Source organism: Podarcis erhardii (genome assembly GCF_964252035.2).
Source record: "Podarcis erhardii genome assembly, chromosome: 3".
Classification (NCBI taxonomy): Eukaryota; Metazoa; Chordata; class Lepidosauria; order Squamata; family Lacertidae; genus Podarcis; species Podarcis erhardii.
Window position 1 is genome coordinate 8,060,698 of NC_138507.1, and position 26,643 is coordinate 8,087,340.

General features: G+C 42.9%; 2 protein-coding genes across 3 annotated transcripts; one reads left to right on the forward strand and one right to left on the reverse strand.

The window, feature by feature from the left end:
- Window positions 1–4,313, reverse strand: FBXO48 (F-box protein 48). Its single transcript, XM_081855769.1, has 3 exons — window positions 4,211–4,313; window positions 2,078–2,434; window positions 1–533 (listed from the first exon to the last, which is right to left on the reverse strand). Exons 2-3 carry the CDS (start codon window positions 2,402–2,404, stop codon window positions 372–374), a joined length of 489 nt encoding a protein of 162 aa, XP_081711895.1. The 5' UTR covers window positions 2,405–2,434; window positions 4,211–4,313; the 3' UTR covers window positions 1–371.
- APLF (aprataxin and PNKP like factor) lies at window positions 4,203–26,245 on the forward strand. Of its 2 annotated transcripts, none has more exons than XM_081855594.1 (11): window positions 4,203–4,341; window positions 10,284–10,355; window positions 10,548–10,714; window positions 11,703–11,874; window positions 12,973–13,096; window positions 13,216–13,295; window positions 14,830–15,230; window positions 16,535–16,660; window positions 18,769–18,815; window positions 20,851–20,892; window positions 25,214–26,245. In XM_081855594.1, the coding sequence occupies exons 3-11, from the start codon at window positions 10,602–10,604 to the stop codon at window positions 25,423–25,425; spliced, it is 1,317 nt and encodes a 438-aa protein (XP_081711720.1). In that variant the 5' UTR covers window positions 4,203–4,341; window positions 10,284–10,355; window positions 10,548–10,601; the 3' UTR covers window positions 25,426–26,245. The 2 variants fall into 2 exon arrangements, with proteins under 2 accessions (XP_081711720.1, XP_081711719.1); XM_081855593.1 differs by lacking the exon at window positions 4,203–4,341 and adding an exon at window positions 4,563–4,724.
- Window positions 26,246–26,643: the final 398 nt, after the last annotated feature.

Genomic DNA, 26,643 nt, shown 5'->3' on the forward strand with positions numbered 1-26,643 from the left:
TATATAAAAATCCTTCTGATGACTTTATTCATGCAGCAGGCATGTTCCTTTTCTTTTCATTACTATGTCAACCTAAGCTTCCCTTCCAACTAATTCCTGCAACAGGTTAAGGCAGAATATAATAACATTCCAGCTTTCAAACATGTTTTGACATAATTTGCAAAGTACATTTTGAGAGAGTAGTCCAAGAAGAGAAATACACACACACTGTTTTTCAAACTTTAAAATAAACAATTAAATAACAGCAGCTCTGAAAGTGCAAAACAAAACAACAGCAATGTATAGAGCTGCCACAATTGTATATAGAACACTCTTTCCTGCAGATGAGTTCATTTCTAGTTCCTTCTGTGTAACATCCTTCTTTGGGCATCTTATCTTTCCAGTTCAGCTTCCAGGATTTCTCCCCAGGTGTCCACATCCATAGGATACATGCTCTTTTCTGGCAAGGCAACACGGGAATGAATATTGCTATATTTCCCACTCAGCCATTCATACTTCACCTTGCTTTTCCAGTAGTTTCTCAGGAGCGTGACCTGAGGGTGGGAATATGAGAAAGGCACGAGCAATGAATTAAATTGGCCCTCCTCTTAAGGGCACAAGTAACCACTGTTTGCAAATCATTTCATAAATAGAACTAAGGACTGCTTATTCCTGTTGCTAAATGTGACACATTGGAACTTTTTTTCATGCAGGTTGTACGATGTTAAAATACTGCTAATGCACAAGAGAAGGTAAAAGAAATAAATGAGACTACATTCTAGCCATTATAGGTTTAACATATGCTCTGCTGATCCATTCAAGCATTATATATGGAAACACCCTAAAACTGAGAATGACTTACACCAGAAAAATGTACAGTGGTACCTCGGGTTAAGAACTTAATTCGTTCTGGAGGTCCGTTCTTAACCTGAAACTGTTCTTAACCTGAAGCACCACTTTAGCTAATGGGGCCTCCTGCTGCCGTTGCGCCTCTGGAGCCCGTTTTCTGTTCTTATTCTGAAGCAAAGTTCTTAACCTGAAGCACTATTTCTGGGTTAGCGGAGTGTGTAACCTGAAGCGTATGTAACCTGAAGCGTATGTAACCCAAGGTACCACTGTATTTGCAAGTTAAAATGAACTCTCAAGATATAGGTTTACTACTGCCCACTAGTGGACTATGGAAATGTTTACCTTAAGGCTAGGCAATGTGGTATTGTCTAGATTTTGCAAGCCTTTGAACTCCTATCATATCTGACCATTAGCCATGTTGTGGGGGCTGGTGAAAGTTGTAAACCAAAATATATTGATGTGTGTACCATGTTGGATATCCTTGTTTTATAGCAGTGCAATGTAAGATTAAGAGCCTAACAACCAAAGCAATTCAGTAATTACTGTGGCACCAGACATGTGCTGCAACTGTGCTAGCCAAAGGGCTATTATATCCAATGTATGGTTAGGAGATGATTATTTTCAGAAATAATCAAAGATGATTATTTTCAGAAGCCTTGAGAATGCATTGTTCTCTTTTGCATATTGTTTTTATTGATTAAGGGGGGGGGAGGTAAGCTATGTTTTTCTGTACTATGATGTTGCTGTATCAAGGTAAAGGTAAAGGGAACCCTGACCATCAGGTCCAGTTGTGGCCGACTCTGGGGTTGCAGCGCTCATCTCGCTTTATTGGCCGAGGGAGCCGGCGTACAGCTTCCGGGTCATGTGGCCAGCATGACTAAGCCACTTCTGGCGAACCAGAGCAGCGCACGGAAATGCCGTTTACCTTCCCGCCGGAGCGGTACCTATTTATCTACTTGCACTTTGATGTGCTTTCGAACTGCTAGGTTGGCAGGAGCAGGGACCGAGCAACGGGGATTCAAACTGCCGACCTTCTGATCGGCAAGTCCTAGGCTCTGTGGTTTAACCCACAGCACCACCCACATCCCTGGTGTGTCAAACCACCTTGTTAAATGGGAATGGTACTTGAGATGAACGGCCCTACCAAATGGCAATTGAGCCTAACAACTTCGGTGCTATTGTGCTTGGACTGAAAATCCGAATGCAAGATCTTCATTCACCACCACAGTTTCAACAGTCAAATGTTTACCTTCCATGAATAACCGTTTCCTCTGTCATCGTCAATCTCTCGCTGACAGACAGCCCTTACAGTCAAGCAATGATATTTCCATAAATCATCACAGTTCTCAATGGTCTCATTCCAGCTTTTGCATGTCACTGCAGCATTGCATAAACTCTGAATGTCAAGTTCACTAAAAACTTTTAAGCTGACTTCTAGCGGGAACAGCTGCACAAAATCTCTTTGGCATGTTTTTATCTTCTGCTCAGAGGGTTGAATGGACAATTTCTTACAGGTAGTACTGGCAACAGTCTGCTTGTTTCTTCTGGAAGTTGTCTGCTTAGAGACTTTCTTCATAATTCAGATATTGTTAAAATACCAACCACCCTTTATGGAAAAAGTAGAATTATCAATGAATGTTGTGTTAACTGATATGGAACTTGTAACATCAATTCTGCTTAGAAACACTTAACTGATTATGTTGGGCCCCATCTGCACTACACATCTGAAGCTGTATCATACCACATTAAACACTCATGATTACCCCAGAGAATCCCAGGGACCGTAGCCTGTTATGTGTGCTGAGAGTTGTTAGGATATTCCTATTCCCTACACAGAACTACATTTCCAAGAGTTCCGTGGGAAGTGTAGCTCTGTAAGGGGAATAGGGGTTTCCTAAAAGCTCTCAGCACACTGACAAATTACAGTTCTCAGGATATTGGCACAGGGGAAGCTTTAAAATGGTATGAGACTGCATGTGGGGCCTGGACAAGTGGCAAGGCTGCCTTAATAAATGCAAAATTGCACAGCAGTCCTTGCTTGGGCTGCAAAACAGCATTGCTCTTTAGCCTGCTGAAAAAGGAGACTGAGAGATTTGGTAACTGTCTTCAAATATCTTAAGGGCTGTAACATGGAAGATGGAGCAAGCTCATTTCTCCTGCTCCAGAGGGAAGCACCTAAACCAATGGCTTCCAGTTACAGGAAGAGAGATTTTGACTAAACACCGGGAAGAACTTTCTTTCAGCTGTTTGACCCTGGAAAGGTTGTGGACTCTCCTTCCCTGGAGGTTTTTAAGCAGAGGTTGGATGGCTATCTGTCATGGATGCTTTAGTTGAGATTCCTGCTTTGCAGGGGGTTCGACAAGATGACCCTCAGGATCCCTTCCAACTTTACAATTGTATGATTCAATGTTTTGGGACTTCCTCTCTTGACACTATTTCCCCCCAGGTTTTCATAATATGTATCAATCCATTTGGGATCATCCACGCTTCTGCTTGTCCCACCGCTTTTAAACCTGCTCTTTACTGTGGAACTGGAGCCAACACTGGTCAGGTTTTTCACAGACTGATGTTTGTGCCAATCCGGCAGAAAAGAGTAAGTAAAACAGTGGGGCAAACGGAAAACTGCTTTGACCCGTGACTAGAAAGCCCTGGGCAAGAGGAAAACATCTTGGACTTGTGCTTTCTAGCCACTGGACAAGCTGAGTGTGGACAAGCCTGTTAAAAGTGGAAATGAAACAAAAGGCAAACACAGAACTGTTTGGATTTGAGGAAGGGGAAATAAGTACTGTAAAAACATATGAATGTAGCTGTGAGTTGCATCTAACATAAAGAGCCATTAGATTTTTCTGGTTTGGTCCCCCCTCCGAGTTTAAAATGTATTTATTTGTTTCTCTCCCTCCCCCCAATCACCCGAGTTAAAAATGTATTTATTTGACTCCAATTTAAAAAGGGCGGCGTGCAATTGGTGGCCATGCAACTGCTCTGAATTTCTGTGAGTATTTGGGCAGCTAGGCCTTATTCTTATTATTAAGTAAGTAATTAAATTTGTATGGACCGTGAGCACCAGAAGGTGCTAGTTACTTTGGGTCAGTTTATCGAGAATGCAAGTGTTTTGAGGAAAACATTTTGTATGTGTTCTTCCTGGTAAGTTTTGAGAGGATTGAGGCGAACTGACTCGGCCAAGCTCAGGCAATGTTTGTTTACACGGCCAGCTGTGGCCAATGGGAGCCTCGGGATACTCTCCCACCACGCCCCCCATCGCTAAACCGGCTTCCAGTTGCGCCCCCTCCCCTCTGGATTGGATGTCTCGGTGCGCTCGCGGCGCCGCCGTCACCACTCAGCCACGCGGGGCTGCCTCGCGACTCGCCGAAGCGCCTGCCACTCACCTGCGCTCGTCCGCGCGCAGCGTCCGTTAACGGCCCAAACGGCTTCTCTATTCGAACGCCATTCGTTCCCCCAACCGCTCAGTTGACGTAATCACAGAGGCTCTGAGGAGAAGCTGCCCTCGCCGAAGTGCATTGTGGGGGATGTAGTTTAATAAAGAACTGGGGACTTTCTTCTTTTTTTTTTCTTCTTCTTCTTCTATTATTATTATTATTATTATTATTATTATTATTATTATTATTATTATTATTATTATTATTATTATTATTATTATTATTATTATTATTATTATTATTATTATCGCAGGCCGGAACTTTTTACCTCAGTTTCAGTGGAGGGGCGGGAGCGGAGCGGAAGTGGCGAGGCGGTCCGCCCGTGTTTTGCGTCCCCCTCCCTGTGAGAAGCCCTGCTGGACCTTCATGCCCGGGTTTGAGTTGGCGCCGGCGGGCGGGGGTTGCCCCGTGGTGCTGCCGCCTGGGGAGACAGTGATAGGAAGAGGTGCCCTGCTGGGAGTAAGTGCCCCCCTGGCGGCGCTCCAGAGGTGTCTGGGGTAGGCGGGTGGGTCGGGGTGGAGTCGGTGTAAGAGGAAGAAGACGGTGCGGGGACTGGCGGAGAGCTTAGATGATAGGACTGTAATGTTGGCTTGGATATCTGAAGGAGCGTCTCCTCCCCCATCGTTCGGCCCGGACACTGAGGTCCAGCGCCGAGGGCCTTCTGGCGGTTCCCTCACTGCGAGAAGTCAGGTTACAGGGAACCAGGCAGAGGGCCTTTTCGGTGGTGGCGCCCGCCCTGTGGAACGCCCTCCCATCAGATGTGAAGGAAATAAGCAGCTATCCTATCTTTAAAAGACATCTGAAGGCAGCCCTGTTTAGGGAAGTTTTTAATATTTAATGCTGTGTTGTTTTTAACACTCAATTGGGAGCTGCCCAGAGTGGCTGGGGAAACTCAGCCAGAGGGGCGGGGTATAAATATTATTATTATTATTATTATTATTATTATTATTATGGAGGGGACCACATGGGTCATCTAGTCCAGTGTTTCCCAACCTTGGGTCTCCAGCTGCTGTTGGACTACAATTCCCATCATCCCTGACCATTGGTCTTGCTAGCAAGGGATGATGGGAGTTGTAGTCCAAAAACAGCTGGAGACCCAAGGTTGGGAAACACTGATCTAGTCCAGTCCTCGGCCATGCTGCAATCCTGCCCCCAGAGTGGGCTCGAACCACCAACCTTCCGGTTAACAGCAAGACGCACTGACCAATTGCGCCGCACAAATATTTGCAGCTTAAACTCGTGATGGCCCCCCCCCCCCAAATGAGACCGTTGGTCCAGCTGGCCTGGTATGTTCCAAATCTGGCTGGGTGGGAAGGCTTTCCAACTTTTTGGCTGCAAGTCTTTCGCAGCATCTCTCCGAGAGGAAAAAAAGCAGCTACTCCAGTTGGTGGTGGCTTGGTGGCAGGGAGCCTGCTTGGCATGCAGAACGTCCTCGGTTCAACCTCCTGAGTGGCATCTCCAGACTGGCCTGGGAGAGGGAGACGCTCCCTATCTGAAATTCCAGAGAGCTATTGATGCCAGTTTGTGCAGACAATAACTGAGCTAGAGGGACCAGTGTCTTTCTGTGTTTCTCCTACTGCAGTGGCTCTCCATAGATCTGGGCTTAGGTTACTCTCTTAATAATGTGTCTTGGAAGCTCCACTTTTAGGTGAGAGACTGGGAGACTTGCAGTGGAAGCTGCTTTTTCCCTAGAGTCAACTAGGTTTAAACTGGATGTTTTAATATTATTGTATTAATGACCAAACATGCTATAACAGAACGCACAACTAGATGCAATCTTTGTAATATAATAATAATAATAATAATTTATTATTTGTACCCCGCCCATCTGGCTGGGTTGCCCCAGCCACTCTGGGCGGCTTCCATAAAAACCAAAAATACAGTAAAATATCACAGATTAAAAACTTCCCTGAACAGGGGTGCCTTCAGATGTCTTCTGAATGTCAGGTAGTTATTTATCGCTTTGACATCTGATGGGAGGGCGTTCCACAGGGCGGGCGCCACTACCGAGAAGGCCCTCTGCCTGGTTCCCTGTAGCTTTGGTTCTCGTAATGAGGGAACCGCCAGAAGGCCCTCAGCACTGGACCTCAGCGTCCGGGCAGAACGATGGGGGTGGAGACGCTCCTTCAGGTATACTGGGCCGAGGCCGTTTAGGGCTTTAAAGGTCAACACCAGCACTTTGAATTGTGCTCAGAAACATACTGGGAGCCAATGTAGGTCTTTCAAGACCGGTGTTATGTGGTCTCGGCGGCCGCCCCCAGTCACCAATCTAGCTGCCGCATTCTGGATTAGTTGTAGTTTCCGAGTCACCTTCAAAGGTAGCCCCACGTAGAGCGCATTGTAGTAGTCCAAGCGGGAGATAACTAGAGCATGCACCACTCTGGCGAGACAGTCCGCGGGCAGGTAGGGTCTCAGCCTGTGTACCAGGTGGAGTTGTTAGACAGCTGCCCTGGATACAGAATTGACCTGCGCCTCCATGGACAGCTGGGAGTCCAAAATGACTCCCAGGCTGCGCACCTGGTCCTTTAGGGGCACAGTTACCTCATTCAGGACCAGGGAATCCTCCACACCAGCCCGCCCCCTGTCCCCCAAAAACAGTACTTCTGTCTTGTCAGGATTTAACCTCAATCCATTAGCCGCCATCCATCCTCCAACCGCCTCCAGGCACTCACACAGGACCTTCACCGCCTTCACTGGTTCCGATTTGAAAGAAAGGTAGAGCTGGGTATCATCTGCATATTGATGGACACCCAGTCCAAACCCCCTGATGATCTCTCCCAGCGACTTCATATAGATGTTAAAAAGCATGGGGGAGAGGACGGAACCCTGAGGCACCCCACAAGTGAGGGCCCAGGGGTCTGAACACTCATCCCCCACCACCACTTTCTGAACACGGCCCATGAGGAAGGAGTGAAACCACTGTATAACAGTGCCCCCAGCTCCCAGCCCCTCTAGACGGTCCAGAAGGATGTTATGGTCGATTGTATCAAAGGCCGCTGAGAGATCCAGCAGGACTAGGAAACAACTCTCACCTTTGTCCCTAGCTCGCCGGAGATCATCAACCAGCGTGACCAAGGCAGTTTCATTCCCATGATGAGGCCTTAATCCCGCTTGGAAGGGATCCAAATGGTCCGCATCCTCCAGGCGTGCCTGGAGTTGTTCAGCAACCACACGCTCAATCACCTTGCCCAAGAATGGAAGATTTGAGACTGGGCGGGTTTAAAGATGGTTTTTTAAGGAGCGGTTTAATGACCGCCTCTTTCAGCGGATCTGGGAATGTTCCCTCACAGAGGGAAGCATTCACCACCCCGCAGAGCCCATCGCCCAGCCCTTCCCGGCTTGCTTTTATTAGCCAGGATGGGCAAGGATCAAGGAGACAGGTGGTTGGTTTCACACGTCCAAGCAGCCTGTCCACATCCTCAGGGGTAACGGATTGAAATTGATTCCATGCAACTTGACCAGACAGAACTCTAGCACTCTCCCGCCCCAGCCCTGCTCCCATGGTGGTGTCTAGCTCCTTCCGAATATGAGTGATTTTATCTGCAAAAAACTTTGCAAAATTGTTGCAGGAGATCTTGGGGTCTTTACAAGGCCCCGGTGGTAAAGGTGGTTCCGATAAATTGCAAACCACCTGAAAGAGTCTCCTGCTACTATTTTCTGCAGATGCAATAGAGGCGGTGAAGAAAGTCTTCGCCGTCGCTATTGCCACTTGGTAGGCTCGAGCTCTAACCTGTGTCCGGTCGGATTCAGAATGAGTTATCCGCCACCGGCGCTCTAGCCGTCTCAACGATTGTTTCATTGCCCTCAGATCCGTGGAAAACCACGAGGCTGTCCAGGCTCCATGCAATCGGAGAGGGCGCTTCAGAGCCAGACAGTCAATAGCCCTGGTTAACTCCGCATTCCAGCGGGCCACCAGGGAATCAGCTGAAAGGCCATCAACATGGGATAAAGCATCCCCTACCACTCTCTGGAAACCATTTGGATCCATTAAGTGGCGGGGGTGGACCATCCAAATTGGTCCCACCTCCCTGCAGAGGGGAAGGGTCGTGGAGAAGTCCAGTTGCACCAGGACAGTACAATCCTAGGAATTCTATCCTACAATTGTACAGTACAATCCTAGGAATTCTATCCAGTATATTTAGTCTTGTAGCTCCCAATGCATTTTTGCACTGCATAATCTGGTGTGCAAAGAGACAGACTTCTGGTTGGAAAACCAGGTTTATACACATGCAAGGACACGAAGCAAAATTAGCTAAAGGCTTACTGAGAGGCTCTCTTTTCCACCTTGTGTTATTGGTGTGTGTGAATTGCACTCTTAAGGGTGTACAGTGGTACCTTGGGTTACAGACGCTTCAGGTTACAGATTCCGCTAACCCAGAAATAGTACCTCAGGTTAAGAACTTTGCTTCCGGATGAGAACAGAAATAGGGTGCCAGCAGCAGCAGGAGGCCCCATTAGCTAAAGTAACTCCAGTTAAGAACAGTTTCAGGTTAAGAACAGACCTCCGGAACAAATTAAGTTCTTAACCCAAGGTACCACTGTACAAATCACTGCTGAAAGTAGTCTTGCTGTTTACAAAGCCATGGAACATGAGGATAGTCTTCCTGTTGCCCAGCAGTTCCTTGCATTGGCTGAAGCTGAGCAAACTGTTGCTGTTTCTTCATCTGATGTGTTAGGGAAGTTTGCACGAGTCCCTCACACATTAGAAGTGTATGTGGTGGGGTTGTGGGATCCCAGTTAGTATCCTAGTTTTCTAGTTAGCAGCCCTACCCAAATTATGATATCCGTGCTGGCCCCATAGGCCACCTCCACGTGAAGGAGGATCCACATTGGTCCAAAATGGAGTTCTATGTACATAGAGCTACTTCATATGGCTGAATGTGCCATCTGAACAAAGGGGCTAGCTAAAATGACCAGTGTTCTCAAAGCTCGAGGTGGGTTGTGTAAACCCTCATAATTACACACAATTATCTGCCCACAAGTCCAGAAGTAGTTCCAGTTGCTGCTGTCTGTTGCTGGGAATATTCTTAGCAGCTGGTGGAGAACACAGGGTGAAGAAAGCACTGTGAGGGGAGGGGGGCCTTTTCCCCATTCCCCCCCCCTTTCTCCTGAGTTATCTTTCTGGTCAAGTGCACTAACTGTATTACACACTAGAGGTCACAATCCACTGATACTGTAAATATATCCCCCTCACTATACTTTTTGAAGCCCATAGAGTATGTTAGTTACCCATTTGGAAGTACTCAGAGGATGTTCTTGGGAAGTGACTTCTCTAAATTCAATTATAATTGCTTTAATTACTTTTCCTCTTAGTTGTATTAGTTTCTTGTGTTGTATTTGTTTCTTGTGTACACTTGGTTTTATATTGGTGCTTTTAATTACTACCCTACACTAGTTGTAGTTCTAGTTTATTAATTTCAACTACTCTTCCCTTTGTAGGCCAGATAGAATTTATTCATAAGGCATGAATTTGGAGAGTGAACTTTTCCTTGTAGATGTCCTTTATAGTTAAAAAAAAACCCACCCCACCCTTAATATATTCCTATAACCAACACATATCCTACTTTATATTGATGCTCCAAGCATCTCTATAAGAGCTTAATAAGTAACTTTAATGTTGCAACTATACAAAGTATTCTAAACACCATTGTCTGGAATTACCAATTTTCCCTAGAATGAGTTATCTAAATAGAGGAAGGTTTTAGAAGGGTTTTTTAAACAAAAAACAAGCACCTCTCCTTCCTCTGTCTGCATTCAGTTGAAACTCACAGGTATAAATAGAAGGTAGCTTCTTATTTTGATAAAACTCAGATTTCTATTTTTCTTTTCTTGACTTTGATTAAAGTTTTAGCATTTAACTTGTCAACAAAGTGAACAATATTTTTATACTAAAAAGTGAAGCTAACAAATTTTGTTATCACAGTAAAAACTATATAGTAGCTTTATTATTTTTAGATATCTTTATTGGTGGGTTTTATGCCCCCACTGTTGACATCTGTCGGTTTTGTGTCTTTACAGATTACAGATAAAAGAGTGTCCAGGAAACACGCTGTTCTGAAGGTAGTTGGTGACCAGCTTAGCATCAAACCGGTAACTGTTTCCTATTTCTCAGTACAATAAAAATAATAAAAATCAGTCTTGGAGGTTCTGATTTTACATGTCTTTAATGCTCCAAACAGAGATTGGGATAAAAATGGTAGTCTATTCCAAAATAAAGTAATTAGGCCTGACTCTGTAATTAGGCTATATCATCTGTAGTAAGAGTCTCTTCTTAATTGGCAGGTCCATGTAAACCCCTGTTTTTATCAGTCAACTGAAAATGACCAACTATTGCCAATGGATACTGATAGATGGCATCAGCTGAGTCCAGGTGACAGATTTTCCCTGCTAGTAGACAAATATATCTTCAGGGTTCTCTTCATTTCTTCAGAAGGGGAAAGTCTGCTAAGGTAATGCTATCTGTTTGAGTCAAGGTAATAGCCATTAGCAAAATATATTATTTATCTTGTTGGTTGTTTAGCACTACTACGCGGTGCCATCTATTTCATGGAAAAATTAAGATGGTGTAAAAGGTTATTAATGTGCACAATGTTGTTTGAAGATTATGGTACAGTCATACTAGTATATATTATCTTAAATGTCTAATCCTCCTATGATGTTAAAAGATAGAAAAAAGAATATTTTCCCGAGAAAAGAAAACATAATAAGAGTTGCTATGCCAGAAAATTAAGTGCAAAAGTGCAACATCGCAGTGACAGTAGAATTTTTTTCCTGTAGTATCCAAGAGAGAGAAAATTGCTTTTTTTTATCCAGTGTTAATGATAAATGGAAAGAAGTAGCATTGCTGACTCTTCTTTCTGCTTACAGAACAGTGTAGTTCAGTGGCTTTCAACCCGTGTGCCATGGCATCCTGGGGTGCCTTGAATGATGTCAGGGGTGCCATGGGCAACACTGGCCTCTGTCCCTCTTTGCTTTCCTCCCTCCTCTGATGTCTTGCATCTCTGCTTCCTGAGGCTTGCACAGATGTTTGTTGCAGCAGCCCTGGCTACAAGCTCAGCAGGCGAATGGTGCCTCTGGGGCTGGTCAGGGGGTGCTGATTGCCAGGAGCTGAGGTGGCCTTGGAGTAAGCAAGCAGGCGAGGGAGCCCAGCCAGCCAGTCCACCAGCCCTTGCTGTTGGGAATGGATAGATAAGTCCCAGGCCCCTATGGGGCAGTACAAGGAGACATCTCTTTTGGGGTGTGGGGGGGGGACTCAAAGACTAGGGGCGGCAGCAGTAGCTGCCTGAGGAACTCTCAAGGAGAGGCTGAGAAAACACTCCACAAGGGAGGGTGTCAGAGAAAGGGTGAGAGTCTGCCAGCTCTGCAGGCAAGGTGTGACATAACTGATTAGTGATACACCATGATTATTTTACAAAGAGCCTTTGTGTCATGCAATAGGAAAAATGGGAACCTCTGTGTAAAAGACATACCATATCGCGCTACCTCATCACTTCAGCAAACCAAGATGCCTCGCAGACAGTCTTTATCACAGCAAACAACATCCTCCAACAAGAGCCAACTTTTGGAAGTAAATTCACGATTAGAAGCAGCAGCTGAAACCCCAAAGAAGGTACCTTATCAACGTTAGGGTGGATAGCAGACGTGAATAGATTGTGTTTTTGTTATGGACAAGTTGAGGGAACTTTATGGGATGACTGCTGTGGATACATATTGAGCATGATGGCATGGAATAGACCGTTTCAAAGGTTCTGTTTCTGAATAATGTTGCTTGTTCCTTTCTCAGATTAAATCTAACTTGTTTTCCAAGTTGCATGAGGCAGACTGACTAAAACCAACTGTGCCACTCCACAAAGGAGACTTAATGTAGCATCTGGTCAGCATGAAACTATTTTCCTTGTGAAGGAAATGTAACACAAAATGTACCCAAAATGATCTAGGATACATTTTCTCAGTTCCTTTGTGCCTTGTTTAGATATTATGCCGGTGCCTGCTACGCTAAACAATGATGTGTCTTTGGTGAATCACCAATTTTCATTTTAACAAGGTTTCTGTCTTGCAGTGTGGGCTCTTGCCCAAATATTTTTTTCAGTGGCAGTATGTGTGGCAGAATTCATGCATCAAATAACAGGTCTTTCCACTTTCAAGATACAGTGGTGCCCCGCAAGACAAATGCCTCGCAAGACGGAAAACCCGCTAGACGAAAGGGTTTTCCGTTTTGGAGGTGCTTCGCAAAACGAATTTCCTATGGGCTTGCTTCGCAAGACGAAAATGTCTTGCGAGTTCCTGCGGGTTTTTTCCCCTCCCCCCCCCTTTTTCTAAGCCGCTTATCAGCTGATCCGCTAAGCCGCTTATCAGCTGATCCGCTAAGCCGCTTATCAGCTGATCCGCTAAGCCGCTAATAGCGCTAATCCGCTAATGGGCTTGCTTCGCAATACGAAAAAACCGCAAGACGAAGAGACTCGCGGAACAGATTCTTTTCGTCTTGCGAGGCACCACTGTATTGTGGGTGGTATTCTCTTTGTCCCTTCCTGCTTTCCTAATGATGGTAATTGAATCCAATATATATTATGTGCACCCAAGTCCTACTTGGAATTAATGGACCTAACATAATCTGTCAGGTAATGTCAGTGTCCTGAGTAGGACTCTTGTGTAGGGCTAGCACTGAATTCCACTCATTTATTTCACAAATTAATGTCATATTTTTCAGTTTTCTGCTAGCATTTCTGAAAATGAAGAAGTAAGACCTCCTCAAAGGAAAAGAGTGCTTCCAGCATGGATGCTGCAAGCAGACATAATAGTCCAAAGTTCATCAGCCTCAGGTTCAGGAAGAGGTAGGTCTTTTTTTAATTGTATTGTATTATTGCATTGTAAAATATTACAACATGTGCAGTTCTTCAGAGTTTGAATACCACCATTTCTGATAACTAATGTCATTTGCAATTTTTCATAGGAAATAGTGGAGAAATAAAACAAAGTCCAGGGAAAAAGCGAAAAAGGACTGAAAATGAAGATGCTGCCCTTGCTACACAGGTGTTGTAAACAGACCTGCTCTTTGTTTCAGATATTTAAAACTACTGTTTGTATTGTGTTTCTATACCCTATGCAAACCCTTTTTGTGTATCAGGACTAGCAGTCAATAGAGGCTCCCCTCTCCCATAATATGTGCACCGTGTCTTATCTGGTGTTGTTTTAGAGTACTAAATTTGTTCCATACTTGGAAGCTCGGTCATGAAAACTTAACAAAAGATTGACATGAATTCTGTTACACTAAAGACTATCTTTCTCCGTGTCCCTTTGCAGTTAACGCATTGTTTTCCATTCTGTTGCTAGAGTCAGACAAATTCGAACAGCCAGTTCCAAATGGTTATCATTTGGTGTGCAAGTCAAGTGCAAGTGCACTGAATTATGGGTATAGAGTAGCCTCCTGGAAAGCCAATTGCAAGGAAAGAGATAATTCCTTCCAGCTCAAATGACTTCATGATACACGGACAAATGTAGGTGGCAAATGTATTTTGTGGCTTTGATTCTTGAAGTTGGAGTAGAGCCAAACAGCATGGTTTTAATTATACTTCCTTGGAAGTACGTATATTGGTCTTATTTCCAAATAAGATAATAATTGGTCTTATTTCCAAATAAATTTGCTTAGAATTTCGACCAGAGGGCAACCGAAGTTATAGCTTGAGTTAGCGGATAGAACTATCACAAAATTTTGTGTGGGATTTGGGAACTGCAGAACTAAAATTGGCTGGCAAAGCCACATTAGCTTTTGTACTTCTGTGTATTAGCTAAGAGAGATTCTATTAGAAGAATTGGATGTTTTCAGTTCATACTAATGAAAGCTAGTCACAAGAGAGATGCTCATGTCCAATCTTTCAACATCTGCTTTGAAGATATACATATGTTTAATGTTGGTAACTTCAAATCCCAGTATTTTCTTGGCACAGTAGTGGAAATTATTCTTGAAACTCTTCCTGCAATACTAATTGGACATTTTTCAGTCAGGTGTGTTAAAGCATACAGTGGAGGCTGTCTTTGAAGACACAGGTGAAAAGCTAAGTTGCTCAGGATAGCTTTGGAACTGTGTTTGCCCTTCTACTCTATCAAGCACAGAGGCATGCATGGTCTCTTTCAGTAATGTTTCAAGCCAACTTCATCTTTCCCAATTCAGATTCTTAATGCTGTAAAAGTTGCTTTCTCTAAATATGGAGGTAGTGCCCCCTGCTCTCCACATCTCCATTCAAACCCTTCATCAAATCCCTTCTTTCAGGTCTGTGGCTTCATTTCAAGTTAGCGTGCATAGGATTGCAGCCATAATTGTGACCAAGGTTAAAAACATATAACTATAGGCTCCCATTCATACCCTTGACTCTTCCTCCTGCCTTCTATTGTTTTCCTAATAGTTTATTTATATTATAAGCTCAGTGGGGGCAGGGACTTGTTATGCTTTTGCTCTATAAAATGCCATGTACGTTGATGGATCAATCCAACTTCACTAGGCACTATTCTTCTGCAGTGTTGTGGACTGAAATCTGTTTCATGAATAATTTCACACTTATTTCCACAGGATATAAAACATCTATCTGCTGAACCTATTGTGAGAAAAATGGAAAAGAATGAAAGCAAAAAGTTACCCCAAAGAGCTGTAAGTCCTACAGGGCAATGTAATCGTCAACTTCATAATGAAGAGTTACAGCTCAACACAGATGGACTCGCTTGCCAGCCTGCTGAAACAGAAACAACTCATAAAAATGAAAACAGTTTGGAGAATGTTAAATGTAATCCTGAGCAATTTCATCAGGACATGTCACAAACTCCAGTTCACCAGGGTGAGAGTCAAGAGCGTCCTCTCAATCCGTCTACCGAGACAGGCAATTCTAATGTAACTGGAAGTCAAGATGTACCACAAAACACTAACAAAACTGGACACCAGAGGACAGCTTGCCTCTATGGGAGAAGCTGCTACAGGTAAAATCAAATTTTAATCTTCTAAGTGAACTGATTCAGATAACCTCCTGCTATATAGTAATGTGGGACGCGGGTGGCGCTTTGGGTTAAACCACAGAGCCTAGGACTTGCCGATCAGAAGGTCGGCGGTTCGAATCCCCACGACGGGGTGAGCTCTCGTTGCTCGGTCCCTGCTCCTGCCAACCTAGCAGTTCGAAAGCATGTCAAAGTGCAAGTAGATAAATAGGTACCGCTCTGACGGGAAGGTAAACGGCGTTTCCGTGTGCTGCTCTGGTTCGCCAGAAGCGGCTTAGTCATGCTGGCCACATGACCCGGAAGCTGTCAATAAAGCGAGATGAGCGCCACAACCCCAGAGTTGGTCATGACTCGACCTAATGGTCAGGGGTCCCTTTACCTTTTATATAGTAATGTGGTCTGTGGGCAATGGAGATCTTATACTGCCAGCTCTTAGGTTAAAAGCCTGCCTTAATTAAGCTAGAGTGAGCAGATGAGTGGCAGATGAGAAGTGAATCTAGGGGATTTTATTGAGATAGATAGATAAAAAGTGTGATGCTCTGTTAAGCAATATGCAGTTTAGGTAAATAAAAAACAATTTCCTCCAGGAAATAGAAACAGAATTCTACAAGGCAATAATAGCACTGTAGCTTGTACTATGAATAGCCTTTAAAAAATTGTACTGAAGTTTTGGTGTGGAAGATAAAGTTTAACAAACATTGTGCTAAACTTCTGCACTTAGATAAGGTCTATTGAGCTTAGTGGGCAGATCCGCAAATCTGGAAAAATGTTCTTGCATTGCAAGTAAAATGAATATTGGAACAGAGCTTATCAACCATCTGCCAGGATGTACTGTTTGCTTAACTCGTAATGGCTATCATGTAACATGCACCAGGGACTGCAAGTGCTCTGAACATTTTATATACAGTTGGATAATGCTGGGGAAAGTCCTCTTTGAGTAGACAGAGACATATCTGAGGTATTTGTAACAATGGGCGTATTATCTGTTATTCCTCAACATTCTATAAGTAATAATGAAAGGAAATCCAATCTGGATGCACTCCTGTGATAAAAGTGGATCGGAAGCAAGAAGGAATGGCATGCTGAAGAATTACTGAAATAGCTATACTTTTCAGGGAAGGAAAGAACAGGATATTAGTGTTCTGCCCTGTAGATCACCATAACCAGGGGGCTGCATTTAGAAGATACATGCTTGATTTAGTTTGTTGCATGGCATGGCATTTTTCTAGCTCTGTTTATATGAACTACATATTTTCAGTATAGCTTATGGTGTCTTTTTAATTTCCCAGGAAAAATCCTATACATTTTCAGCAGTTCAGTCACCCCGGAGATAGTGATTATCATGATACTGAATCTGTAACTCAAGCTGACAATGATAACAGACCTGAATGCCCTTATGGAACTGCTTGCTACAGGTTAGAAATTTTGCCTACTACAAATTATTACTTTTAATATTTTAAGAGAGGGCATGTACTTATATCTCTGGAATTTTATTTTAAATTGTGATAATTAAATATTTCAAACCTATCCTGACATTTGATGTGTCAAATGTGCCTTATAATGATAAGCTTAAGAACACCTGGTGAATATATTACCTTTGCAGATAAAATTTTAAATTACAGCTTTGTCTAAACTGTTGTTAAGGGCTGTGAAACCATGGCAAACCATAGATAACAGTTCTGGATGGTTTTGAAATGTTGGAGACTGTTTCTTGACCAAGTTTGAGCAACAAACCATGGTTAAGTGTCGTGTCTACACTGGACAGTTTTGGCTTGCTTCAAACAGGGTATCCGCTCTGTTTCACTTGAGATCAGATGGGTGAATACAATAGAGGTCTTTTTGATAATGGCACTGAAACTGTGGAATGTCCTCTCCAATGAAATACTCCAGATTTCCTTTCTGGTTTTGGGTAACTGTTGGAGGACTCTTCAGAGCAGAATGTCCCATTGTCAGCTCCAATTTATAACATGGGAGCCACTTAAAAAATGTTATCATGTTTGTCCATTGCTCCCCATTCTCCCAGCTCAATCAAATTCAGAGGATGAAAGGGCTGTAACAGCTGTATAGAAAAGAAAAATTTAGCAGGCACAGCTGGTTTTGTATGGGTGAGAAGCTTGTTGAATTTCTCTCCCCTGCACAACTACTAAAAATACAGGGGTAGCAAATTGAAGTCCAGTGCCTTATAGGTAAAGGACTCCTGGATGGTTAAGTCCAGTCAAAGGAGCTGAGACAGAGCAACAGGAGATCACCCCATCACACAGATTTGAACCGCTGACCTACTGATTGGCAAGCCCAAGAGGCTCCGTGGTTTAGACCACAGTGCCACCCACATCCCTTTTACAAAGTGCCTTATAAAAAGTGATAGAAGCAGGGCTTTTTTCCAATATGAACTTGCTGGAACTCAGTTCTGGCACCTGACAGGTGGTGCCATTGCCATTATAAGAGAACAAGGAAGGAGTTCATTGTGAGTTCTGGCACCTCATTTTCTAGAAAAATAGCACTGGATAGAAGTACAGTAATCACTTTCCACAACTGGGGCACCATTTCCTGAGTTGACTAGACCCAACAGAAGATGAGTGTAGGTTCTCAGAAAAGTTCGACTTGGCAGCACCAGAAAGATGTACCCAGAAAATGAGACTTGGTACACCACTTTCGAAGAACCACATGTAACTCTAAAAAGGCAACTCTAGGGCGAGGGGAGATTAGGGTGGGGGGAGATTATGGGTTGTATCTGGTGGTTGCATGACCCGCAACCTATCTTTCTCTTCCCTTCCCGCTACCACTTGCACAAGGTTCCTCTGCCCCATTTCAGGAGATTTTCCCCACCCCACCACACTCAAGCACACTACAGCCCTGTACAACAAATCCCACACAGTTCAGGAGCCCTTCCTAAGCCTCTGGAGAAGATTTTCAGGGCTGCAGAGGAGAAGGAGGCTTGGGGAAGAAAAAAAATAGTAGTCTGAATTGCCTTCTGCAACCAGTAGATATAATTTTGTTTTGCAAGTGCAAATTACACAATACATTGATTTTAAAAAAACCACATACAGTAAAACCACATAGTTGATTGGTTTACATTCAAGGCCTCTTAAAAGTAATTTCATTTTCCTGTTTTCTAAATACTCAATACTTTGTACTGTTTACCCTCTTAATCTTTCCATTTTTGATAGACATCATTCTTCAATACATTTAGATTGTCCAACAATAAAAACTTAAACTAAGGGCTCAGATTGAAATCTTATTCATCTGGAAGTGAAAAAACAAACCTCCAGTTTGATTAAGCAACATTGTACTTGTCCTCCCTTTTTAACAAAGATGAAAAGCATTTATTTTGCCTGCCTTTTTTCTTTCTCTCCCTGAAAGGATCAGTTAAACACTTTGAAGTTACAGTACACAAAATGACTGATTCCTCCTCCCTCTTAAACACAACCCCCTGGAGCATTATGGTTGTAGCTTTCAGTGGTTAGAAAATATTATTAAAGTTCAGGTTTCATCTCTTTGCCCCCACCCTGCCTTTTCTTTGCAGGAAAAATCCACAGCACAAGCTGGAATACAAACACACTGTACCACCAGGTAAAGTGCTTTGGTTTCATTATATAGGAAATGTAGAATCTATATCTGTTAATACAACTGAGTGAGGAGGACCGAACAGTGGGCCTAGCTGGTGCTCAGCATGCTCATAAAAAGGGATGCTTTTCGTTGTTAAGATTTTCAAGCTAAAAATTAAACTAGCCAACAAAATCAAATGCTCAAATGGGACAAATATAATGCAGATGTATTGCAGCTGAGATACAAGAACCTGTCCATACCTATATGCAGTAACGTAACTATTTCTCAGAGTCTAAATGGATTTGCAATGCAGTCCTTTGCATGTTCACTCAGAAGTAAGTCCTACTGTGTTTGGTGGGATGTACCCCCTTATGTGTATGTAGGGTTGAAGTCTTACAGCGTGATCCTATACACATTTACTTTGAAATAAGTCCATCAGATGAGGTTACTTGCTCCTCAGTAAATGTGCTCAGATAGCAGTCTTGGACCTTCTTCTCCCAGGCTTTTAGGCAAACTGCTTTTGAAAGTCTGCTTTCAAAGACAGCCAACGGCATGGCAAACGTGGTACATGCCTATTGTTCAAAGAAAAAAAGAAAAAATCCCATAGGGCTATTGCAAGCACCTTGCATAAGTAATAATTCAATTCTGTGAATGGAGCAGTGTCCATGCTCACAGTACAGGCATCATACATGGGGACTTGGTTCAAAGGGTTACCGTATTTTTCGCCCTATAGGGCGCACCGGCCCATAGGGCGCACTTATTTTTTTTTTGGAGGGGGGGAATAAAGAAAAAAAAATTATTCCCCCCCCCCAGCCCCAAAGAGCAAAGAAGCCATGACAGTGAGTGGGATGGATCCCGCTAGCTGTCTTGGCTTCGTTTTTAGCCTCGGTGCTGGGGGTCCGGGAGCGATGGCAAGGTTGCGCTCAACCTCGCCATCGCTCCCGGAGCTTGCTGCTATCCGAAGTCCGGGGAGCACGGTGCTGTAGCCCCCTGTGCACCCCGGGCTTTGGGCAGCTATCTGCAAGCCTGCGGCACCCGGCGGGAACTCCCGCCGGGCTCTGCAGGCTTACGGATAGCTGCCCTAAGCCCGGGGTGCACAGTGCCGCGCTCCCTGGGCTTCGGGCTGCAGGCAGCTATCCGCAAGCCTTCGGAGCCCGCGAGAGTTCCCCCGGGCTCCGCAGGCTTGCGGATAGCTTCCTGAAGCCTGGAGAGCGAGAGGGGTCAGTGTGCACCGACCCCTCTCGCTCTCCAGGCTTCAGCGAAAGCCTGCATTCGCCCCATAGGACGCACACACATTTCCCCTTCATTTTTGGAAGGGAAAAAGTGCGTCCTATAGGGCGAAAAATACGGTATATGTGCACCCAAAAATCTCATATTGCCAAATTACATTTGGAGCCGCCTCGTGGCCAGCCAGACCATCTTTTATATGGCAGCTAGTGGGGGCGGGGTGGAGATCAGAGGTGGGATGAAGCTGGAAGCCCCAAGCAGACCTGGTGCTTTTCACACTGGATCTGCTTAGGTTTTCCAGCTTCCTCCCACCTCCCATCCTTCCTCTCTTCAGCCCACGTTTAACCACGTATGGTTGAAATAGTGTGTATTAAATGTGCAGAAGATGCAAATTCCCTGCTCAGGACTTTCTTGCCTCTTCTTTCCCTTTGCCACCCCCTGTACCTCTCAAAAGTCTTGGGGGAAAGCCATGACTATTTAAACTGGTATGATACTGCTTTAAATGTGTTTTGCAGATGGGGCCTTGGATGAAAATCACATACACACATACACACACTGCCATTAGCTAAGGAAGAAAGCCCCTATTGGTGTCAAAGGACGGGTTAAGGGTTTGTTTGATTTTTTTTACTGAGGCTAATAGCAGCTGGGGGGTGTTCATTGGGATTGCAGCTGAGAAGAGAAGGATTAAGCATTTCCCCATGCACTGTGGTCCCATTGAAAATTACCCACTTCCAAGAACTTCCTGTGTAGTTTGGCTCTCAGATACTATTAAAATATGGAACGGTTCATTTCTATTGTTGCCTTGGTAATGGTATTTTTTTTGTTTCTTTAGAACCTGAGAGGAGGCAGACAAGACTGAAGGCTATTAAAAAAGGTTAGGATACTGTGTATTTCCAAATGCTGCAAGATAAATAGCTCTGAGTAATTTCTCATGTACTTTCTGTAAGCAGACAACTTGCAAAGGGTTGGTTTCTCTTTGAAATAAGATTACCTTTGAACAATATTAATAAGAAAATATACAGGAACAAATTATGGATTTGCTTTTACAGCCCACCTTTCTTCAATCATGGAACTTGAGGGTGTTTGCTGGTGGTCTCCGTGGAGTCAGCCACTGCTGAAACCCAGAACTGCCCTAGCTAGGACCTCTCCTGCATTTTAAGACGAGTGGAGCTCTTCTTATCATTCATTTGTGTATTGCTGGGTCTCCACAGTGCTAATCCTAATATTCAAATATTCTATATGATTAATACAACAAGCTTGACTTAAAAAAGCTTTGTAAAGGAACAGTGGGTCCCTACTGAATTCACATACAAAGACATGGGGTGGGATTCAGCTAATGAGTCCCATCAGAAGCCCTGCATAAGGACTTCCACTTCCACAAAGGAGCTTCCCCACCTCCACATGCCCCCTGTGCTCCCTGAAATTTTCTCATCTAGAAAAGTTAAAATGCATACAATAGCAAATTTGCTTACAAATCTGAATGGTTTCTGATTTGGGCACTCCTTTCTTGATAGCCATTTAGAATTCTTAGTGTAGATATGGGTGGCCCAGTAGTTCAATTAATTTTAGGAGAGTTTATCCCCCTCCACACACACTCCCATTAAAATAATGAAGTCTGTATAAGGTAATGACTGGTCCTTCAATCACACGATGTCCTTGCTTGCTAGCCCTTGCCTCCTAGGCAGTTACTGCCAAGATGGAGAAGGAGAGGCACAGTGGGAGCATGGAGACAAAATGGGGCGGATCTGGCAAACCTGCCTGTTGGCTTCTGTGACTTCTCCCAAGACTTAAAACTTGTTGAAGGTTAGAATAGATGAATGGCATCTGTGTGTTCTTCATCTTGCAGCCACATAGAGTTCCATTAACCTTTATTACACGCTGCAATACACAACAAACCAGAGTTCATATTTCCCTATGAATCATCTCACTGGGAAGGGGAGGTGTCACCTCTTACATACCCAACTGATCGCTGTGCTCTGCAGGAGAGGGCCTCCAGTAGTTACAATTCATCAGGAAGTTGGTTCATGTGATGTAGCATCACCTACCCATTTGAACTCCTCCCATTATATATCACTTTTCTGTGCCCCTTGAAGACCACCCTTTTCCAACAAGTCTTTTAAGTAGATTTTTTAAATCATAGTCTTTATCTGTATTTACCTGGGAATTTAACTTGTATATGGTTTTTATTTATTATTTTGAATAACTTTGGAATATTTCATGTGAAGCACTTCATAAATTAAGCAATTTTTTTTAAAGGTAAGTGTGACCACCAAAGAAGAAAGAGGAGCAATGGCTAGAAAACATTTGGTTCATTAGTTCTTAAAGTATTTACCCTTATTAGAAGGCCAGTTGCTTACAGTGGTACCTCGGGTTAAGAACTTAATTTGTTCTGGAGGTCCGTTTTTAACCTGAAACTGTTCTTAACCTGAAGCACCACTTTAGCTAATGGGGCCTCCTGCTGCTGCGCCGCTGCTGCGCAATTTCTGTTCTCATCTTGAAGCAAAGTTCTTAACCTGAGGTACTATTTCTGGGTAAGCGGAGTCTGTAACCTGAAGCGTCTGTAACCCAAGGTACCACTGCATAGGGAACTGCCAGGTTTTTGAAGCATTTTCAGAGGGCAGCATCAAACACATAGCACTGACGCTTCCCAGTCTTTTATTTTGTTATTGTCACCATGATACCACTTCTAGGTTCCCCATCCTAAATACACCTGGAAGGACTATCTCAATTGGCTAAAGAATCTCTGCAGTCCTGCTACAATAGTTTTGATTTATATACCAAATTTTAAAAGCTGTTCTTAGGAACATTGCAAAGAGAATGTGCTGCATTCTCATTTCAAGACTGTTGACATAAATATGTCTTTTATTTAAAAGTGCATGGTCATAGCAGCATGCTAAGGAAATAGAATTACATTTTGAATATAACATTTGTCTTAACAATGCTCTGAAAATTAAGAGGGCTGATCTGATGCTATGATTGAAAGCTCATTTACTTGCGTATGTTCCACTCATACAGGTTTTGACTAACTTTTTAAAAAAGTACATACTATATGTTTAGTGTCATGTATCCGCTCATTTAAATCATTGTTTATGGTCACTGATGGTTAGTCTTCAGCCTGTAATCTTGACTGCATATGGTATAAATAGCACCAGTGTAGTAGCTCAGCAGAAGATAATATGATTGTTGTTGTTGTTGTTTAGTCGTTTAGCCGTGTCTGACTCTTCGTGACCCCATGGACCAGAGCACGCCAGGCACTCCTGTCTTCCACTGCCTCCCGCAGCTTGGTCAAAATAATATGATTAGGGTATTTCAAATATTTTTGCAGGCCTACAGAAAACCTGGCAAAATCTATTGACTTTCAACAGTTAGAAGGCTTCTGCTTTGCAAGGCAGAATAGAGACTGATGGCCATTCAGGTTAAAACCTGAGTACAGTGGTACCTCGAGTTAAGTACTTAATTTGTTCCGGAGGTCCGTTCTTAACCTGAAACTGTTCTTAACCTGAAGCACCACTTTAGCTAATGGGGGCCTCCTGCTGCCGCCGCGCCGCAGGAGCACAATTTCTGTTCTCATCCTGAAGCCAAGTTCTTAACCCAAGATACTATTTCTGGGTTAGCAGAGTCTGTAACCTGAAGCGTATGTAACCTGAAGCGTATGTAACCCGAGGTACCACTGTACATCTTTACTTAGAAATTTGAAGGCCCAAGAGGGGAAAACCACATGCACACAAAAAGATTTCCACCATTTTTTCTAAAGCCTTCTCCTCCAGCCTGGAAACTTTTGAACTTTTGAAGGATATAGAAGCAAGTTTCAACCCAGGCAAACCTTCCATTTTTAGAAATCCATGATAAATATGAGAACCACAAAGAAGCAGAAATCAATAGCTGAGAAAATAAGGCTACTTAAATTTAAAGTAGTTTTCATAGAGTCTTGATCTCTCCTGTTGCATTTTCTCAGTTCTTTTTATTGGAAATGATTGCTTTATGTCTGCTTAATACTGGAGCACTGGGGAAGATGGTATCCACAGGATATAATACTTTTCCTTCTTTTGTACTATAATATTGATTATTTCTCCTGTTTTTATTGGTTTGCCTGCTCATAAACTGCTAAAATGAGATACCAGATTCCTTACAATTTAGCAGCTTGTAGAAGCTTGCAGCTCCATTTGTCACAATAACAGTTTAAAAAGTCAGTTCAGTTTGTACTTCTAGTCTGAATAAGCCATACTTTTAATATGCCAAACATGATCTTTTAATGGCAAACCAAGTAATACATAATACAGTTTATGTTCCTAAAGTAACAAAGAGAATTCGATTTCTAAAGGACACTTGACAGCTGTATCAGATTATCTGTGAGAAATGTGGTGATTCCTGGACATTTGTTTGTTAACATTGACAATTCAAGTATATGAAATTGTAGTTCAAGACATGTGAAAATAGGTTAGCCGTGTGTACCTTACATTGAAAAGGACCACCAGTTTAGCATGGGAACTAGTTCTTGTAAGGCCCCTTTCCTGAGTATCTTCCTTACAACTTTTCAGCTACGCTTCTTTCTTTTTCAGTCTATAATAGGTAATAGTGAGTTAGCAGAAGGTCCCCTTACCTTTCCTAAAATTCACTCTAGTGAAGGAGGTTAGTGTTAGAAAAAACAGAGGCATCTGCCTGCTCCAGCCCATGTGTTCATGTAGCTAGGAGTTTTTGTCACTCACTGCATAGAAGGTTCTGCTATCTCTGGGAAACTCCCAGTCCCTAGGCTCTCTGACATTAATGGATGTCCACACCATGCAAGCATCCAGGATTTAAAGATGCTGCTGTAATCCCTACCACCATGCCATCAGGATAAATTTTAGCAAAGGGCAGTAGAGAGTGTTTGTCAGCAGCAGAATTGCTGGACCTGTGACAGGCCCAGCACGAGTTGGACCCAGACTTGAGTGGAATTGTAGGCTTGGCTCATAATGACCTTGATTTACAAATTTTGGACAAATTTTCATATTGTTGCTCATATTGACGAAAATGTAGCATCTATATACACTCGTATAGCAGATTTAGCTGTAAAGTAACTTGTACTGGGAAGATCAAATGTTAAGTGATATGATTTAGTTGATACATTTCAAATATTAAATAATATTGTGGTATTACACCACTATCATTCTAGTTTTTAATCTTCTTTTAAGGGTGTTGACTTTTTTACTCTACAGGAAGAAGTGTTTTGGATGATGATAGTGATAATGATGGTGAGCCCAATGAATACAACTTGAATGACAGCTTTATAGATGATGATGAAGAGGAAGAAGAGTGTGACCCTACTGATGAAGACTCTGACTGGGAGCCAGATTTTGAAGACAAGGATAATGAAGATGTTGCCACACTTCTGAAAGAAGCACAGAAGATTGTTAAAAGCAATAAGTAGTTGTACATGCTTTGCAAATGTAGTGCACAATTCAGTTGAAATACATGAAACGTCCTGAATTCAATTTGGTTTAAATGGTTCACTTTAACCCTTAAATCAAGTTAGCATAAATGTTCTCTTGATTCTGTCCCTTGCATTTAAGAAGACAAGAGGCAATTTGGAAGACAGTCATAATAATTTATTGATACCAATTTATATCTCAAGATATTGAGACCAAATAGATTGTTTAATGAAGAAAAATATATTGATCAGGTTGAGAGAGGTTACTCCAACCCGATTAGTGTGAAGGGGATGAAAGCATTTAAATCTGGCTCAATAGTGCCAGTTGAGTGGTAATTTCCCCTCTAAGAATAGTGGTTTAGATGAGCCTTTACCTCGAAATCATCTCTTAAATTTTGCACTCATGTATACTTAATTTATGTAAATCTTAAATGCTGTTTCTTCACAGCTGGTAATGTCTGAGAGAAAGTCATGTATCTTGAGTTGTAACACTTAACACTACTGATTTTGATGCCTGATGTACTGTGCCACATACGGCGTTGAGGCTTAAACTAGGAAGTTTTTATTTACATTACTAAAGTTCATCTTCATGTTAAATAAAGGGAACATTATGTTGCATATACGTAATCATCATATATAGTAGATCATGACAGTTTTAGATGGACAGTTAAACCAAGTTTGGAATTTGGTTCATTAGCTGCCAAACTGGTAACCAGGTTGTAAACAATCGCTGTCTTTCATATTCCAGCTAATACTACAAACTGCCTTCGTTTTCTCTCTGTATTTCAGAATAATGTTTATAAATTTATGATGAAAGCAATTATGTCCCTAATCTCCTTCCAGTATTTTTGTTCTTCTAAAAGTGGTTGTACAATACTACAACACTTTGCTTCTTTACTCTGAAACATAAATCCCAGGTGACTTGGCTTTGCAATGGAACCTGAGGCACAGGTTTGTCTGTAAAAACACTGATTTACATTTAAATATGCTGTGTAGATATTGAACATGAAAGTCTTTTTGAAAAGTCAATAAATCAATATTGCCACTAGCCCTGGGCAAATAGCAATTCCCCCAGGTAAACAGCCGAGTGGCAGCAACTGCAGCATTACATTTTTTAGATTCCAGAAGAATGTTTTGCACAGCTGTTAAGGGCAAGAGAGTCAGTCTTTTCATTTTAATGACTTTTTCCAAGTTGAGGAAAGAGTGTTGCAGAGCAGT